This window comes from Myotis davidii, unplaced genomic scaffold (genome assembly GCF_000327345.1).
Source record: "Myotis davidii unplaced genomic scaffold, ASM32734v1 scaffold44, whole genome shotgun sequence".
In the NCBI taxonomy this organism is placed as follows: domain Eukaryota; kingdom Metazoa; phylum Chordata; class Mammalia; order Chiroptera; family Vespertilionidae; genus Myotis; species Myotis davidii.
Genome location: NW_006299705.1, coordinates 6,538,888 through 6,556,833, shown reverse-complemented (window position 1 = coordinate 6,556,833; position 17,946 = coordinate 6,538,888). Strand labels below are relative to the sequence as shown.

The 17,946-nt window shown below is 40.0% G+C and overlaps 1 protein-coding gene across 2 annotated transcripts in view; it reads left to right on the top strand.

Moving 5' to 3' along the window:
- The window catches only part of ACOT12 (acyl-CoA thioesterase 12), a 32,721-nt gene extending 17,449 nt beyond the window's left edge, over positions 1-15,272 (top strand). For both annotated transcript variants that reach the window (XM_006775490.1, XM_015571661.1), the window contains 10 exons: positions 3,054-3,210; positions 4,733-4,852; positions 5,691-5,841; positions 6,697-6,752; positions 7,035-7,098; positions 7,737-7,820; positions 11,554-11,687; positions 13,401-13,526; positions 14,615-14,741; positions 14,997-15,272. In XM_006775490.1, the coding sequence (XP_006775553.1) occupies positions 3,054-3,210; positions 4,733-4,852; positions 5,691-5,841; positions 6,697-6,752; positions 7,035-7,098; positions 7,737-7,820; positions 11,554-11,687; positions 13,401-13,526; positions 14,615-14,741; positions 14,997-15,146 (1,169 nt within the window). In that variant the 3' untranslated portion in view covers positions 15,147-15,272. The remainder of the gene's footprint in view (positions 1-3,053; positions 3,211-4,732; positions 4,853-5,690; positions 5,842-6,696; positions 6,753-7,034; positions 7,099-7,736; positions 7,821-11,553; positions 11,688-13,400; positions 13,527-14,614; positions 14,742-14,996) is intronic.
- The last annotated feature ends 2,674 nt before the right edge of the window (positions 15,273-17,946 follow it).

Sequence of the window (17,946 nt, the reverse complement as noted above, 5' to 3'; positions counted from 1 at the left end):
CAGGAAGAAAAATGGGAGAAGATCTTGAAGTCTAGAAATAATTAGAAAAAAGGCAGCAGTGTAAGGAGACACAAGAGCTGGCATTTGCTGTGGGAGGACCTTGGAAGTGCTAGAAGTCCTAGATCTTGTGTCCTATGGGCCTGAAAGGGCTCAGGAAACCAAGCCGGGGGCCATGTTAGCTGGAGGGTTGGATCCGGGAACCTTAACTGAAGCTGCAACTCCCAAAAGATGATATCCTCAATGAGTCAACTGGAAAAATCCCAGCCCTGGAAGAGCTCTGCCTCGGCCTTCACGAGGTGGAATGGAAAAATTCCCTTTGAGAATTCAATCAGAAGCACATTCTCATGCAGATTTTGTGTCAGAATTCACATTACTCCTTTGGCCTGAAACAGACCACGTGTGAAATGGTGTTGTGTTGCAGTACCCCCTGATGATCTGCAGCCACAAATGTACATCCTCTGCAGAGATGACTTAAACCCAGCCCTCAAGAATTCCCACAGATGAAGATCCTAGGAATATGAGCTCCTAGTAAAAAAAAAAAATCATAAAAAATAAAAATAAGTCACCAAAACCCAGAAGAAGCACCAGACAATAGAATGAGGCCCATGAAGACTACCGATATTGAATTTATTATATAAATAATATGAAGTGAGAATGGTAATTTATTTTACGAGATAAAAGAGAATCAAAAGCATTTTGCAGGAACAAGGAAATGACCTAGAAGATTTGACAAAGAAACAAAGAGAATTTCTACACACAAAGGATATTATAATAATTTAAATTTAAAACTCAATGAATGAATGAAACATATAAGACAGTGAACTGAAATATAGATCTGTAGGAGTTACCAATAATGCAGATGGATAAGCAAAGGATGGAAACTATATAAGAGAGGAGACACAGAGAATGGAGTAAAAAAAATCTAACGAGCATCTAATCAGAATTTCAGAAGGAGAGGGGAAAACGGATGGGAGAAAAGTAACATGTGATGCAAATGCCACCGACATTTCATTAAGAAGTAGCCAGAAAGTTTAGTGTAAGTTTAATCTACACACGGAAATATGTCAGACTTCATTATTAATCAGGAAAATGCAAGTTATAACCAACATGAGATACCATTTCACTCTCACAAAATTGGGAAAAAATAGAAGAGTCTGCAATACTGTTTAAGTGAAAATGGAGAGCAGTGGAACTCTAATAAACAGCAACTGAAGCATGCTTCAGTCCTATCATTTTGTTACCTAAAAATAATCTGTTGATAGTAAGGACTATGGATGTGGAAAAATCAGCCAAGTTGTTTATTCATCTCTTCATTCAATAAATATTTACTGAGCACCTATTCAGGAAATTATCTTAAAATTAAAAAAAAATAATAAAAAACAGTCTCTGCTCAAAGGATCTTAGGACCTAGGGAATCAGATCATCAAAAATCACACAAACATAAAACTATAACTGTGAAATAAAGGGATGTGTAAGAGCTTGTAAGAGTGGGGATTGGCTGCGGAGGTCAGGAAAGGCTTTCCTGAAAGAATGATGACTGAGATGAGCCAAGTGAGAATAGGAGGTAAGTGGAAGAAGGTGGTAGTGGTGGTGGCTAGGGCAATTGCTACTGGAAGAGGAACCAACATGTGCAAATGCCCTGATGTTGCAGGCAACAGTTAGTTGAACTGGAAAGAGTTATTGTGGCTGGAACAAAGAGAGGGAAAAATTGAGAGAGAGAATATGATGCAGAGGTGCTAGTGGGAACCAGACCGGCTGGGACGGAGAGGTAGACAGACCAAAAAGGAAGAGCTAGGGGCAATAGGAAGGATTTTATACTAGGAGGATGGGAAGTACAAACATGTTTTTAGGCCAATGACTGAAATGATCAGTTGAACAAAGCGGGGGAAAAGAAAAAAAAAGACCATCAATTAATTATAAATTTTAAAATTCCATCAGGAAATGGAGTTAAAAAGTCTCTATAACCACATTTCTCTGCTCATATGTGACTGCACCAAGAATGGTCCCATTCCCAGTTCCCAACAACAGCCAGGCGCATGTGTGTTCTCACACTGCAGCTCAGCTCTGCCTCTGCCTGGACAGCCAGGATGGGACCTCCTGATTGGGAAGTCTTCCTCTACCATCTCAGCAACAGCAAGTGAGATGTAAGCCTGGCTGGTGATTCATGTGATGATGCCGGCAACATAATTGAACACATTTACTGCTTTGCAGCCAAAGCAAATGATTTCTCCATTGTTGGGAGTAAAAACCAATTTGTCAGTGAATGAAGCAGATATGATTCAAAAGAAGCAGAAAGACACTGAGAAGTACAATGTATTGTGTCTTTTCTGTTCATGACTGCATTCATTACAAAACAGTAACCATGGGAAGCCACATTCCTGTTGTGAAGTTTATATGGTACAGCAAGCTATTCCAGGTTATCCGGGTCTGTGGCCCTCTGTAACTCCAGTTTCTGTATTTTTTTAACAACTTTATTGACATTTAAAGTGTACAGTTTGATAAGCTTTTTGTTGTTTTTTTAAAATTTATTTTCAATTGCAGTTGACATACAGTGCTATATCAGTTTCAGGCATACAGCATAGTCATTAAACATTCATATAAGTTACAAAGTGATCATCCCAATACAGTCTGGTAAGTTTTGAAACACGTATGCACCCATGAAGCCATCACAATCAAGATAATGACATATCCATCAATCCCCAAATTTCTTTCTGCCCCTTCCTACCCTGTCCTTTCCTCCTCCACCCTAAACAACTCAAGTTTAAATTTAATCATTTTTAATCAAAATTCTGGTGGACTTATAAAGTAGGTTGGAATATATTCTCCGAAAGGCCCTTTCTGATCTATTATCCAATTCATTCTAAATACCATTCAAATGAAAGTTATTCTGTTGAATAAAATCTATTTATTTCCTCAGGAGTTTTAAGTCTTTGGGAATAATTTAATTTTAGAAAAAAATCTCATGACTTGAGAGTGCTGGTGGGAAAGAAAGGCTGTAGTCTCCAGTCCTGTAGTGAACTCCACCATCATTAATGTTTACATCCACCTTTCAGATCTCATTTCTGATGAAGAGGAAGGAACAGTTTCCACCAGGGGCACCTCTGTTCAGAGCATTGAACTTGTCCTCCCACCCCATGCAAACCATCATGGAAATACATTTGGTGGCCAGATTATGGCTTGGATGGAGACGGTGGCTACTATTTCTGCAAGGTTCTTGGTTTTGACCTTCGACATGTGATATTGGAACCAGTGGGGTGAGAGGAGAAAGGGACTGAGATCCAGTTATTGGGCAAGTCAAGGAGACAAGGATAAGACAGTGTTGTCTTTTATCAAAATGAGAAAATTAGTCATTTACCTGTTTACCTTCAGATTAACTTGGTTCAAAAATAAAATTGAAGTGACAGTTCTCATAGTTTATTCTGAATTACGAATGTTGACCTTGTGGCATTAAAATTCCTTGTAACAAAGTTATAACAAAGTAGATGCAGAATAGAAATAGGAGACAGCATTTACACTTAAAAGTAGTCAACTAAAATATCAATTAAAAGTAGTCAATTTGCAAACTTTTTAATGGCAATTTACAGTTAGATCTGACCTTCAAAGTTGTGTTGGAGTCATTATGGTTAAAGGATTGACTGAAAAATAAGAGGAAAAAATGGAAGAATTGGAAGAATACTTTTAAATTTGCCTCAGTTTCAAAAAAGGTTATTTTATTCTTAGAACATGTAGGTAATTTAGCAGCTTTAAAGAACATGTATATTCTGAAAATGCATTTCAACAAGATTTGCCCTTCGGACAATTTTTGTAACCATTGAAAACTGTTAAGGTTGTATTTTTCCCAAAACCACAAGAATTTTATTATTAATGTGTCTGTAGTTATTACTATAGTTATGAACCTATAGTTATCCTGCCTATAAATTATGCACAAATAAAAGAGAACTTGTTTTTAAAATGAGATTGTCACAGTTGATAAGAAAGCATTTGAACCTTTTCTATTTTAAAAGCTTACAATATAATTAACTGTGGCAGAGTCTGTTCAGTGAGTGTAGACACAATTCTTTAGAGTAATTGAATGGCCACAGTGGGAATCTAAAATGTAAAAATAACAGAAGTACTTCTGAGATTAAATATTCTTTATAGATATTTGAAAAGTTCACACACACACAAATTGTAAAGTGAGTAACTTGTAACCTTTTAGGCTTTGTGCAGCAATGTAGGTAATTTTTCTGTGAGGGAAAAATGTTAAGTCTTTTGATATGTGGGTGAATCTGTTAGCGGTGAAGTTGAGGAACTGGGGTGAATGGCACGAGCTGGCAGTTCTCACACTGTGCCCCGCTCCGCCCTGGTAGTCCCTGCTCCCTGTGATGGTAGTCATGAGCTGCCAGAATGAATATAACCCTCAGATTAGAACGAAAGACATTGGCTTGTTTTTCAGAGGGACTTTCATGGGGAACAAAACAAGGGCAGGACTGTCACCACCAGAGGAGGAGCACAGCATCTTGGTAAAGACCCCACGGCTGGGGGACATGGTATTCCCCAAAGCATTTGCAGGCGGTGTACAGAACCACTCTCAACACACGTGATCTAGTCATTTGTTTCACTAGAGTTAAAAGATGTTTGCTTAGAAGGTACATGGGACACTGATCCGTTGTGCCTGTGAAGCGAATCAGCAGTCTCTGAAAATATTTCGGAGAATGATCTATTTCTCCTCTCCTGCCCTTTGTGTCATCAGCCGCCTCTGTCGGGCACATCCGCTTCTGAAGTCTGTGGACATGTTTAAGTTCCGAGGACCATCCACAGTGGGAGATCGTCTTGTCTTCAATGCCATTGTCAATAATACGTTTCAGACCTGGTAAAGTGTGTGTAGTGTTCTTCGGCTGCTATAGATGAATTCAGACTTGCACATAAATATGTTTTAAAATTTCCATGTCAATCTGGAGGTGAATATAGGGACTATTTTAAAATAACCAAGTTCTTTCTATATTTTTTTCATTCAGTTTTCATAATTTGTACATATTTTAACACTGTATTCTGCTTGAGGCCTCCTTATACTGAGTAAATTGTGGTAGGTTGGTTTTTATCTCTCATAATAAGAGTGACTGTATGTCTCAGTTGACCAGAATGGTCCTGGTTTATACCTGTTGTAATTATTAACTCTTCCTTTCATTCTCAAAAGAGTCCCAGTGGCTGTATGGTCAACCATGAAGTCCAAGCCACTTTCCAGTTATTTTTATTACTCTTAATATACAAAGAAAAGATTGAATTATATATTTTTTTAGTATTTTTTCTTTTTAAATGTAAAAAAGAATATCTGTATTTCCTGTCCAATTTCAGTGTTTGATGCTTTTTAATCGCAGAATTGTTATTTTGAGGGGAGAAAACTTGACTTTGGCATAATTTAAACTCCCCTCCCCGTTACCAAAAGATGTTCATGAATATATACAAACTCACAACTGGCCTTTTCCCACCTGAAAATGGGAAAGTAAAGCAGAGATGCCCTCAGGGGCTTGCACATCTGATCTGTCGACCTGGAGAAATGGATTTTAACCATTGCATAGATTTGCAGACCACAGAGGAAAAAACAGGACCCTCATTTTCTTCCGTGCTTGGAGGAGGAGGAGGAGGTGGAGGGCAGAGGAGGCCCAGTGAGCTCTGGTTCTCTGCCCACCGCCCTGTGTCGCCCTCTGCAGTGTCGAAGTGGGAGTGCGTGTGGAGGCCTTTGACTGCCAGGAGTGGTCCCAGGGCCTGGGCCGCCACATCAACAGTGCTTTTCTCATTTATAAAGCTGTCGATGATAAGGAAGAACTGGTTACATTTCCCAAAATCAAACCCATATCTAAGGTAAGTTATTATCACCATGGACTTTTTCTTTTTTTCCCCAAATTACTCTAATCCTTTGTTGTAATACCAGGTCCTTGAGTTGTAATGTCATAGAAATGAGCACTCAGAACAAGATCAAGCAGATAGAATTCATTGAAAAGAGCTTGTGCACAAGGGAGTGGACCAGAAAAGAGAGGTCGAGCTCCCGGAGGGTTCTTGTGGATGGCTTGGGGTGGGTGTCGGGCTTGGGAATGAGGAGGAGGTCAGTTGTCCCATGATCGTCACCTCCCAGTGGTTGATCCAGGGGTAGTCACAGATATTTTCCATGGTCAGTGGACCACTCAAAGGGCCTATAAAATAATGCTTGGGCAAATATTCTAGTTACCACTTAATAGACAAAGCAACTATTTTGCAGAACACGATGTTAAGAAGGGATCTTATTGTGCAGTCTTCCCTTTAAGGATGTGATTAGGTTAATTTCAACTATGTTAAGGTTCCTGAGCAAGGAGCCATAGTCAGGCCTCCAAGATGGAGTCCAGATATTACCCCTATACTGTCTCACTGGGGGCCCTGCCTACCTCACCTCAACTGGGCCATGCACTGCTATTGGAAGCATATTGTCTTCCTTTCCCGTTTCTGATTCTCTTCTCCCACTTTACATCCGCATGTCCGTGCTGCTCCACGTTCATGGGAACTACCTGCAGTTGCCTTATTGCCAACTCTCACCTGAGCGGCAGTCACGCAGACACTGGGTCCCAGTTTGCTTCTTCAGCTGACTTGGAAAGAGAGAGACTTAAGGTTATAGCACTAAAGTATTAGAAATTTATTGATTTTACTTTGTTGTTGTTGGGGTTTTTTGTTTGTTTTTTATTAAAGGATGATTTTAGACGGTATTGTGGAGCTATTGCACGCAAGAGAATTCGTCTGGGCAGGTAAGGGGCCGGGGTATAAGGATTTTATGGTGTAAGATCTTACCTTGCAAACTGCATAACAAAGAGCTGCTCTCTGGGTGTCTAGTTCCACATAATGAAAGGAGAGAAGGTCTGATGTTTTCTGACAGTGATGAAAGTTGTTCTTCCTGATTGTTTCACCAGTAAAAGCAGCATTTTAAACTGCTGATTTCAGCTCAAGAAAGTGTGTGTCATGGTTACTATTGTGTGCTAACTACAGGGAAGAAAACTGTTACTTAACATTTTATTTTTTTCTCCCCCCAGAAAATATGTTATTTCCCACAAACAAGAGATTCCACTTAGCGTACACTGGGATATTCGCAACCAGGTGACAGTTTTATGATTCGGAGCGCTTCGTGTAAAGATCACATCATTGCAAACACAGAAACTCCCTGTTAAAATGATTCAGGTTGTGCTTACACAGGTTAGATGAAAAGGTGAATCATAGCAACCAGTCATCTCACCAGGAAACAGAACCAAGCTGCCAGTAACTGGTTACCAACCATTTGCTTCGCTGCCTTGTTTGAACTGTAGGTACAGTTCCCAAATTACAAACGCAGGATGCTCTGCCTTCAAATGCATCTGAGCTGCATGGGACATTGTCTTAGCACAATTTTTGCTGAAAACATGCCCACCAGCTTGCATTTTTATAACACAACAACAAAGTATTAGTTGTTTTCATGTTTTGGGCCAAAAAATGTAAAGGAAAATCCAAGTTTATTAATAAGTTATACTGAAGGGCAATCTTGTCTTTGCTTAGCACACCAACTAAAATCATATTAATTTGCTAAACATACAGGCCTCATGTTGCCTTGTCTGAATTCTGAATTAAGAGTTTGAGACAGAAGTTATTTGTAGCATAAGCTCAACATAATCACTTTGGCTCTAAAAGTACCCATTTTTAAGCAGAAAATATTCCCATATCTGTGCATTGAACTCACAGCTTTTTAAATATTTGCATTTTAGGTATCCCTGAGTGATGACAATGTGGAGGCTTTCAAAAAGTTGGTGGCCAAAAGTGGTTGGGAGATCACCAGTGCTGTGGAAAAGGTAGGAGGCATCCAGGTGTATGCACAAACAACTCATTATACATCACAAATAAAAACTACACCTGAAACCTATTTAATTTTACTAACCAATGTCACCCCGTAAATTCAATTTAAAAAATTAAAAAATAAATTATCGTGGTGGTGGTTCTGCTTGTACTACTGCTTTTAAGAAAGTAAAAAATCTTTTTGGAAAAGTATTTCTAAAAGTCAAACCTTGTTTCAGCCCTGTCTCTACTACTCCATGCTGGCTGACTTGGGGTCCTTCAAATACACCCTGCACCCCCTCACCTCTCAGCTTAGTTCTCATTTCCCATCTCTCTCTCCTCCCCTCCCTCTGCCTAAATCCTAGCTGGTCTTCAAGACCCAGCAGAAATGCTTCCCGTAAAGCCACTCCTATCTGCCCTGATTGAAGGAACTTTTCCCTCTAGGAACTCCTTTCACAATTACTTCTTTAAAATCCACCTGTCAATGAATTATGCAGTCTTATGGCATTGCTTCCACAGCTACGTTTAACTGATAACAGAATTAATAGCAATAGAGCTTTTTACACACTGTCTTTTCTCCTAACTAGATTATAAACTTTTTAAGAAGGAAAACTGTCTTTGTATCTCTTTTAACACCTTTTACAATATTTTGTGTGTCATCAAATTTAACTGAACAGGCATCATTTGGATTCTAATTGTATCTGGTTTCAGAGGTATATAGAAGACCCTTGGAAGCTGGTGCCCACACTAACTAGACTGCATGCTCTCTGAGGGCCCTTTTGCTCACCACTGTGGTCCCAGAACATAGCAGTGGCTGACCCTCAGGAAATGCTCGATAATGCCAGCTCTCTGAAACATGTGTACTGTTCTCATCATCCGTGAAACAGTAGCCTCTAAAATAGGGTAATTATATGATCTGTGACAAATGGAATTTAACCTGTATTCTGAGCATGAAAGGGAACTGGTTTGCTTGGAGAGTTGGTCTTGGAGAATTTTTTCACTAAGCAAAAGCTGGCTTTTCTAAAGTAGTAGGGTTTAAAGGGAGCCAACATCAACCTCTGCCTCTCCTTGTCTGCTTCATCTGCATCTGTCATTGATTCTGACAGAGCAGCGATGAGGATTTCCCGCTACTTTACCTTCTGAGGAATGGTCCCAATATCACTCACTCACGCAGTACTGCACTCGGCACTGGTGAGTCTAGAGAGGGCTGCAGGGGCAGGGTTTACAGGTGACTGCTCGGCCTGATGTTTGCTTTGGCTCTAGGGTAGGAAGCAGCAGCATGTGTCTGCAACCTGGGGAGCAGCTTCCAGGAAAAGTGCTGTGACATCTCCTAGAACTGCTGTAACAGCACCACAACTGGCTGGCTTCACCAATAAAAATGTGTTGTCTCACAGTTATGGAAGCTAGAAGTCTAAGGTCAAGGTGTTGGTAGCGTTGGTTCCCCCTGAAGGAGTGAGGGAGAGCCTGTTCCAGGCCTCTCCCTGAGCTTCTGGTGGTTTTCTGGCAATCTCTGGTGTTCCTTAGCTTGTAGATGTGTTACCCAACTTCTGCCTTCGTCTTCACGTGGCGTTCTCCCAGTGTGCATGTCTGCGTGCAAATTTCATATATTTATATATGTATATGTGTATATGTATATTTTATTGATTTTAGAGAAAGGGAAAGGAATGGGGATAGAGAGATAGAAACATCAATGAGAAACATCAATTGGTTGCCTCCTGCATATCCCCTACTGGGAATTGAGTATGTACCCTGACCAGGAATTGAACTACTGACCTCTTGGTTACTGGGTCAATGCTCAACCACTGAGCCACCCTGGCTGGGCCAAATTTTCCCTTTATATAAAAACACAGGTCAGCCCTGACCGGTTTGGCTCAGTGGATAGAGCATCGGCCTGCGGACTGAAGGGTCCCAGGTTCGATTCCAGTCAAGGGCTTGTACCTTGGTTGCAGGCACATCCCCAGTAGGGGGTGTACAGGAGGCAGCTGATCAATGTTTCTCTCTCATCGATGTTTCTAACTCTCTATCCCTCTCCCTTACTCTCTGTAAAAGTCAATAAAATATATTTTAAAAAATAAATAAAAATAAAAACACAGGTCATATGGAGCCCATCCTACTGCAGTATAACCTCATCTCAATTACATCTACAATGACCCTATTTCTAAACGAGGTCACATTCTGAGATGCTAGGGGTGAGGACTTTAACATATGAATTTGGAAAGGACACAATTCAATCCTCAACAAGTACTCAGCCCGGTATTACATCCCACTCCCCCCTGGTTAGACCATGGCTTCCCTAAGGCCACACCATGCTTGAGGTTGTGGAATTCACTTGGCCACCTGCCCTCACCTCCTCTGAGGCTGCAGAGCTCCAGCAGCCTGGCTTAGAGCTGCATGGCCACCAAGCTTTGATAAGGTGACTTCTCTCTGAATTTACACTGATGAACCTCCTTCTACTCCTGCTGTACAAGGGGTAAAGTTAGGCATAGCCATGCTGGGCGAGTCTCAGCCACCAACTGGAGCCCTGGGCATGGTTTTCTCTCTTTTTGGTAAGTGCTCTGGGCCGACATTATGTTCTCCTCCGTGGGCTCAATTGAAAGACAGGCTTGGCACTGAGGTCAACCGGAGAGGTAAAATGGTACAAGCAAATAGTCCCTTCTTTCCCTTCTGAGCCGCTGTGGTCACTTTCTCATTGCTTCATTCTCTTCTGGAAGATATTTATGTTTAAATAAAGGTTTTCTCCCTCACAGCTTGATTATTCCATCTGCTTGATTCCTGCAGTGAAGTCTTAACCCTGTTTGTTTGTCTTTGCACAGCTTGTTGCCATGGGAATTATTATAAGATGACAAGTTTCAAAACTAACTTCAAAGCACCCTGAAAGAGATGGAGATGTAAAAGGGGCAGGAGAGAAATGTGTGCTTAGTGGAACACATGTCTGATTATTGGCAAAAGCACAGTAGAAGGAGAGTTCAGAGTAATGGGGATACAGTAATGTTTCAGTATAAATCACATGGGTCTCCAAGATGGGCCTCCTCTGAGCTAAGGAATAATAGACATTAGAAAGAAACCCAGGAATTGGCCTGCCCTATGAGGCACTATTGAAAGAACGCTTTGTGCTGAAGAAACGTGGTGCTTCAGCGGCTGCACTGAGTGGCTGAGTTGGTTCTAGAGGTGGTCAGCTGACTTCCTGGGGTCACCTCAGCCCACGAGAAGGCACACCTGACATCTCAGCCTCAGCTCCAAGGTCTTAGCAGGGGATGCGGCCTAACAATCTGATGATATTTTCTGTTGTTCCTGAACTATTGCACAATAATTAAATAACTCACCTTCAAGTCACATGTTGTTTGGAGAATACGGAAGTACAGCCTCCTGGTTAGAGCCCTAGACATCCAAGTGTTTGAAGTTGCCATCATTGGCTTCATTGTTATTTGGATGCCAGCAGCCTATAACTACATATGTATGTCCATGGTGGTTTTTTAAAAGTATGTTTTTAATGATTTTGGAGAGAAAGGGAGAGAGAAAAACATCAATGATGACAGAGGTTCACTGATTGGCTGCCTCCTGCATGCCCCCCACTGGGAATCAAGCCTGCAACCCCTGACAGGGAATCGAACTGTGACCTCCTGGTTCATAGGTCATAGGTTAACCTGGTTCATAGGTCAACCACTGAGCCACACCAGTGGGGCACATGTGTGATGCTTTTAAGTAAAAACCTGCATTTTTCTTTTGTAATTTATTTTTATTATCTTTTAGATAAAAATATATACTCTGGAAGAACAGGATATTTTAGCTGTTTGGGTTGAAAAGCACGTGGAAAAACCGGCACACTTGGCTTATCATCTATTGTCTGACTTTACCAAGCGACCTTTGTGGGACCCCCATTATGTGTAAGAATAAATTTAAAACATTTTCTTAATCAACCCTGGCATGATAGAAAAGATAACCTCCAGACTGCATTGCATCTCCATTGCCAACATGTGACCTCATTTTATTAATTAAAGTCTATTTTTTAAAGCTTGCTCTGCATAGAAAATGACATTAGGTGCTATTAAGAAACACAAAACCAAGTTATTATAATCACTTATTTATCATCTATATTGAGTCGACATGCTTTACCCACATCTATTGTAATCCTGCCAATAACCCTTCAAGTTTGATAGTATTTTCATTTAATGAGAGATTGCCAAGATAGCACAGCAATAAAGCGATGGAACCCAAATTGGAGCCCAGGTGTATCAGGCTCTGCCTTCCACGCTTGAACAGTTTCACTGCTCTTGAGGAAATGATTATTGAACTGTTCTTCTCACTTCACACTCTTGATATTTAATTGGTGGTCCCTTTGTTTTGTTTTTCTGTGAAGCAGCACTCCCAGGTGAGAAGCTGGGAGGAAGCTGTGTGAGTAGGGAGGTGAAAGACATTCCTTCCTGCTCTCCCTGATCAGGGACCACTCACATCTGCCTACATCTCTTCCTTCTGTTACCTCTGTCCCCTGCATCCCTAATTCAGTCTCCTCTACTTGCCCTCCTTTCCTGGAAGAGGGAGCTGTGTACCTGTCAATTGTACTGACAGGGACTGACCACACTCAGGCCACACTGCCTCTCCAAGGAGTTCCAGCTCCTGGGCCCACTCAGGACTTCTAGGACACCTTGCTGAACGGGAAGGACAGGTGAGGTGGGCTTCCCATAATAGCAGGCATTGCTTTTGGCTTCCTAATCCTCATGAGGTAGAGGTTCATCTTTAAAATGACTGAACCTCATTATGATTAATACCATGTAGTAGATCATTTAAGGCCACGAATGTGAAACAGCTCCAGGTCCATGTGTTACATTGCATGGTGCCCGAATGATACAATATGGTTAATGCTGTCATAACAAAACACTCCAAGAGAAGAGAAACACTTCACGATTTTTTTTGCATCGGTATTTGTAGATACTCTGTAAGTACAAAGCTTTTAGTAAGAACAATGCCTAAACTTTGTTGTTAATTCTTTTCAAATGTTTCTCCCTCTATTTGCTATGTCACCTGACATTCTAGCCATATTGAACTTGAATAATGGAGGAATGAATTCTTATTCAACTTACTTATGTACCTACTATGATTCAGGTACTGTGCCAGGTGTGTGCATTTAATCCTCACAATAACCCCAAAGGTATTATTATCTACATTTTACAGATAGAAAAAATAAAGTGACAAAATAAAGTGACTTGCCCTAACATAACACATCTACTAAATGGCAGTCCAGGATTCAAAGGCAAGTTGTTTTGATTCCAAACTTAGTGTTCTTTCTAATATACCATGTCCCTTTACCTGAGTTCTTCTTGGACTGTCCATATAATTCGCTAGTCTTCAAAATGTTATTACTTGATCCTACAGAAAATAATTTTTGTGGAAAACAGCTAAATGCTTCTCTGAAGTGTTATGGCCAGTGACCTTAGACTCAGGTGGCCACCATGTTCACCATCACATGCAGAGTTATTTCTTCTGACCAAACAGCTTTCTAAAGATAGACTGGCTTTAGAGGGATGGTTACAAAAGAAGTAACTGACATATTCAATCAGGTAGAAAGGTACAGCCTGTCTTTCACTGTTCTATTTACACAGGTCCTGTGAAGTCATAGACTGGGTGAGTGAAGATGATCAAATATATTATATCACTTGTCCTGTAGTGAGTGGTGACAAACCCAAAGACTTGGTCGTACTTGTATCACGAAGATGTCTTAAAGATAGGTGAGTAAATGAAATTCAAGGATACAGCAATGTTTTATAGCATAGTGTAGAAAGCAAAAGTTGATATAAAAATAAGGAAGTCAATATAAGTATTTCTGGTCTTGAATGATGTTCATCTGAAATTTTTCTAGATGTACCTTAGTTATCATTAAAAAACACAAACACACAATCCAAACAATCATATGTTAAGTGCCAGTTATATACAAAGCACCATGCAAGATTCCCAAATACAAATATTGTATTTGTTCCCGTTTTGTTTTTTTACTTCAAAATAAGATATGTGCAGTGTGCATAGGAATTTGTTCATAGGTTTTTTTTAAACTATAATCCGGCCCTCCAACGATCTGAGGGACAGTGAACTGGCCCCCTGTTTAAAAAGTTTGAGGACCCCTGATCTAAGGAGAAGGGCCCTCAAAGTTGGCCTGTAGAAATAATCCCACACATGTATAAATATTAATGCACATGGATGTTCAGTGTAATATCAATTATGGCAAAAGATATTAGAAATAGACCAAAGACCATCTTATAAATTGTGGTAGAGCCATGCTATGGAGTACTCTGCCAGCATTTAAAAGGATAAAGTAACTAGAGGCACCTGCAAAGATTTATTGTTAGGTGAAAAATCAAATTATAGACAAATATTTGTTAAATGATTGTATTTATGTAAAAATCTGTATCTGTGCATTTTCTTACATAAATGTCATATATTTATAAAAAGGTCTGGAGGAATACACACCAAAAGCTAAGTGTAATCATCTCAAGGGAGTGCATTGACTAGGGTGAACTGAAGAAAACCTCTATATTCTATTCTGTAGGGTTCCTTGTTGTTTGGGGCTTCTTTAAAACAATGGGTATTATTCTTTCATTTAAAAGGAAAATGAAATTACAGCCCATGAGAGCACAATAAAACCAGTTTGGAGATTGGTTCCATCTTTGTGGAATTCTGCAAGTAAAATAATTCTTAGACAGAAAACACTGCTGGTCCATATTACTATGGCTTGAATATAGCCATTTAGAATGTTAGAATAGTTCCAACAACTATTCTTCGTTTCTCACAAGAACTTGGAAAGTGTCCTTGTATTTTTCAGTAACACTTACACTGTGGCAGTGAAGTCGGTCATCCTGCCATCGGTCCCACCTTCTCCACAGTACGTCAGAAGTGAAATCATATGTGCTGGCTTTCTCATCCATGCTATTGACAGCAGTTCATGCACTGTAAGTTTGATGAAACATCTGCAGGTTACTTTGTTTCTACAGATATGAGAAGTCTTTTACTCATATTTCCTAATTAATTATAATTCTGCAATGTGTGTCCATACCAGGGGATTCCTGTCATCCTTTCAGATCCATTCCAGGTCCCCAGAAGAGTAGGATTAATAGCCTTCCCTATACAAACAAGACTCAGTTCTCTGCTTGAAAAAGCTCCATGTCAATAAGAAACTGAAATACTTTATTTTCTTTTTGAAACAGGTATCTTATTTTAACCAGATTTCTGCTAGCATCTTGCCTTACTTTGCTGGGAATCTTGGTGGCTGGTCAAAATCCATTGAAGAGACAGCAGGTTCCTGTATACGATTCATAGAGAATGCTACTGATGATGGATCAATAAGTATATTTTAAGTGATAAACTTTCAATTATCTGTAATTGATTTCCCACTTTTAATTCCAAGCACCCTTATCCATGACACTTGGCAAGCTTTTCGGCCACTAAATAATTGGCCTAAGCAAAATGCAGTTAGGAAGAGGTTAAAAACCAAAGTGCATCTCAGGTCAAAGACCATTGGTTTGAACTAGCATTAGAAGAGCTTTAAAAATGTTTTCAGATGCCCCCATCCGTGGGCACAGGCATTAGAAAACTACCATGGGCAATATTGTGTGTTCTGTAAAATGGTACAAATATGGTTAAATAATCATAAATGTTTTTAGACTACAGAGGTGAAATGTGTTGTTTGAAATTTTATAAAATAGAAAATGACAAGTCGGTTAGCTGATTAATAGTGTGGATTGTTCCATGTACCGCAGGCATCTGTATGTCAGGAGCATTTGACAAGATGTATTACATGTTTTAGAGCTTTAAATTAGGAAGACATTAGAGCATAATGGGAGCCAATCAATTTTAGTAATAGGAACTACTTTACTAGTGTCATTTAACATATATTCAAGGTGGCTGACCAATTTAGTATCTACTGCGATATATACACATGGAAAGTACCTGCAAAATGTGTTATTGCAGAGAAGGAGAATATTAACTGAGCTCTTCTTTCATAACCATTACATTAGCACTTTATTCCCTTGACTTCAACATTCATTATTCTACTCTGTGATTTGCCTTAACTCATAAGACAAACCTGCATATGTTAAGTCAGCCCCCTCTACAGGATAACCTTTAAGAGTTGAAGGACGTCTCCATTAGAGTTTAGACCACTTAAGAGGTTAGATACATCCTGCTGTTCATTTGTCAAATCTCCACCTCTGCTCAGCAAATCTTATAGCCCCGTTAAAAATATAACCAGTACCTGAGTCCTTCTAATCAACTCTACCACAACCCTAATCCAAAGCACCAGCTTACCGCACCTGGATTATAACCTGTTTGTTATTGCTTCTTCCTTTACTCCACTCTCAACCCAGCAGTCGGATGATGCTATATTTCTTCTCAAAATCCATGAATAGCCCTAACTGGTTTGGCTTAGAGGACAGAGTACTGGCCTGCAGACCGAAGGGTCCCAGGTTCAATTCCAGTAAAGGGCACATGACGGGTTTCAGGCTCAATCCCCAGTAGGGGGTATGCAGGAGGCAGCCACTCAATGATTCTCTATCATTATAAATGTTTCTGTCTCTCTCTCTCTCCCTTCCTCTCTGAAATCAATAAAAATATATTTTAAAAAAACATGAACAATTTTGCACATCACACAGTAAAAGCCAACACCTTATAATGGTCAGTCAATAAGGCTGTTTGGTATATTAGATTATTTTTCAGAAATATTTACTCACCACCATCCCCACCTCCATGAATGGGGTGTACTAGTCTATTTCTTGTGTTCTTGGCCATGTGACTCATTCATGGAAAGTTAGCAGACATGATGCAATCAAAGTGTTTTTGCAAATGCACTTGCCCTCTTACATCTCTGACACTTTCATGAGAAAAACATGCCAAGGCTAGCCTGTTGGTCCCAGGAAAAGGAAGAGACGTGGAACTGAGCTGCTTCATCTGAGCCTGGCTTAGCTGAGTAGACCCCAAACAAAACTTTATACAGATGTGACCAAGCCAACTCTGACATTAGCAGTGGTCCAGGTAAGCCCAGCCAAGATTTGACTCACAGGCATGAGCTAAGGTTTATTACTGCACCCTTCTGAGATTTTTGTGGTGGTTCCACAGCAAAAACTAACTAGTAGAGCCTATAAAGTATGACCCCAGTTAACTATCTGACCTTTTCCTACTAGTTTATTCCTCACTCTTTTCCAGTCATATTGGCTTCAGTATAACTTCATTTATCTATGATCTCACATCAAGATATCCAGGCCTTACCCCTATATACCTCCCTGTATACCTATACAAGTTATGGATGAACCTTAACATTACTAAGTGAAGAAGACAGTCACAAAACACCACATCTTTCTGCCCCTTGAATATGACAAGCCAGTCACCTCTTATGAGCTTTGACTATTCTCCCTAAATGCTCTTCCCCATTATCTTCACAACTGGTTCCTTCTTGTCATTCAGATTTCAGAAGAAAAATCCCTCCCTCAAGGCCTCCCCTTTATTATCTAAGGTAGATACAATCATTTGCAACATCTTTCTGTTAATTCCCTTTATGTCACTTGTTAATATAATTCACTCAACAAAAGTGGAAGTTTCTATATGCTGAGTACTTCTTGGGATGTACTAAAGAGCAAGTCCAAATTCCTGTCCTGATGTAACCTATAATCTGGTGAAGGACAAATAGTGTTAGGCGGGGATATAAATTATGCAGAAGATTAGAGAATAAAAAATTATTGGGATGAGGAAGATGTTTTTTATAAGACTGGTCATAGAAAGACTATTAAGCTGACTGTAGAGAGGCCTAAAGGACATAAGGGAGAGTTGACCATGGCGGTTGGGTGTGGGGATTGCCGAGAAAAGAGCAAGTTGAGATTCAAGCCTAATGGCTTGGAATAGAATTGTAGCAAAAAAGGGGAAGGGATAAGATTGTTTAAAACCCCATTAGAATGCATGTGGTCTTGCTTGTCTTATTCACTGCCACAATCCCACGTACCTAAGAGAATCCAGGAACATAGTAGGTGCTTGGGAAATAATGAATATATGTTTGTTTTATACTTTAGGCATTTGTAGCTAATAAACATCTATAATTCCTTTCAAGGAATATACAATCTCTCAGGATGTCAAAATTTGGTGAATTCCGTTGACAGTGTCCATACACTG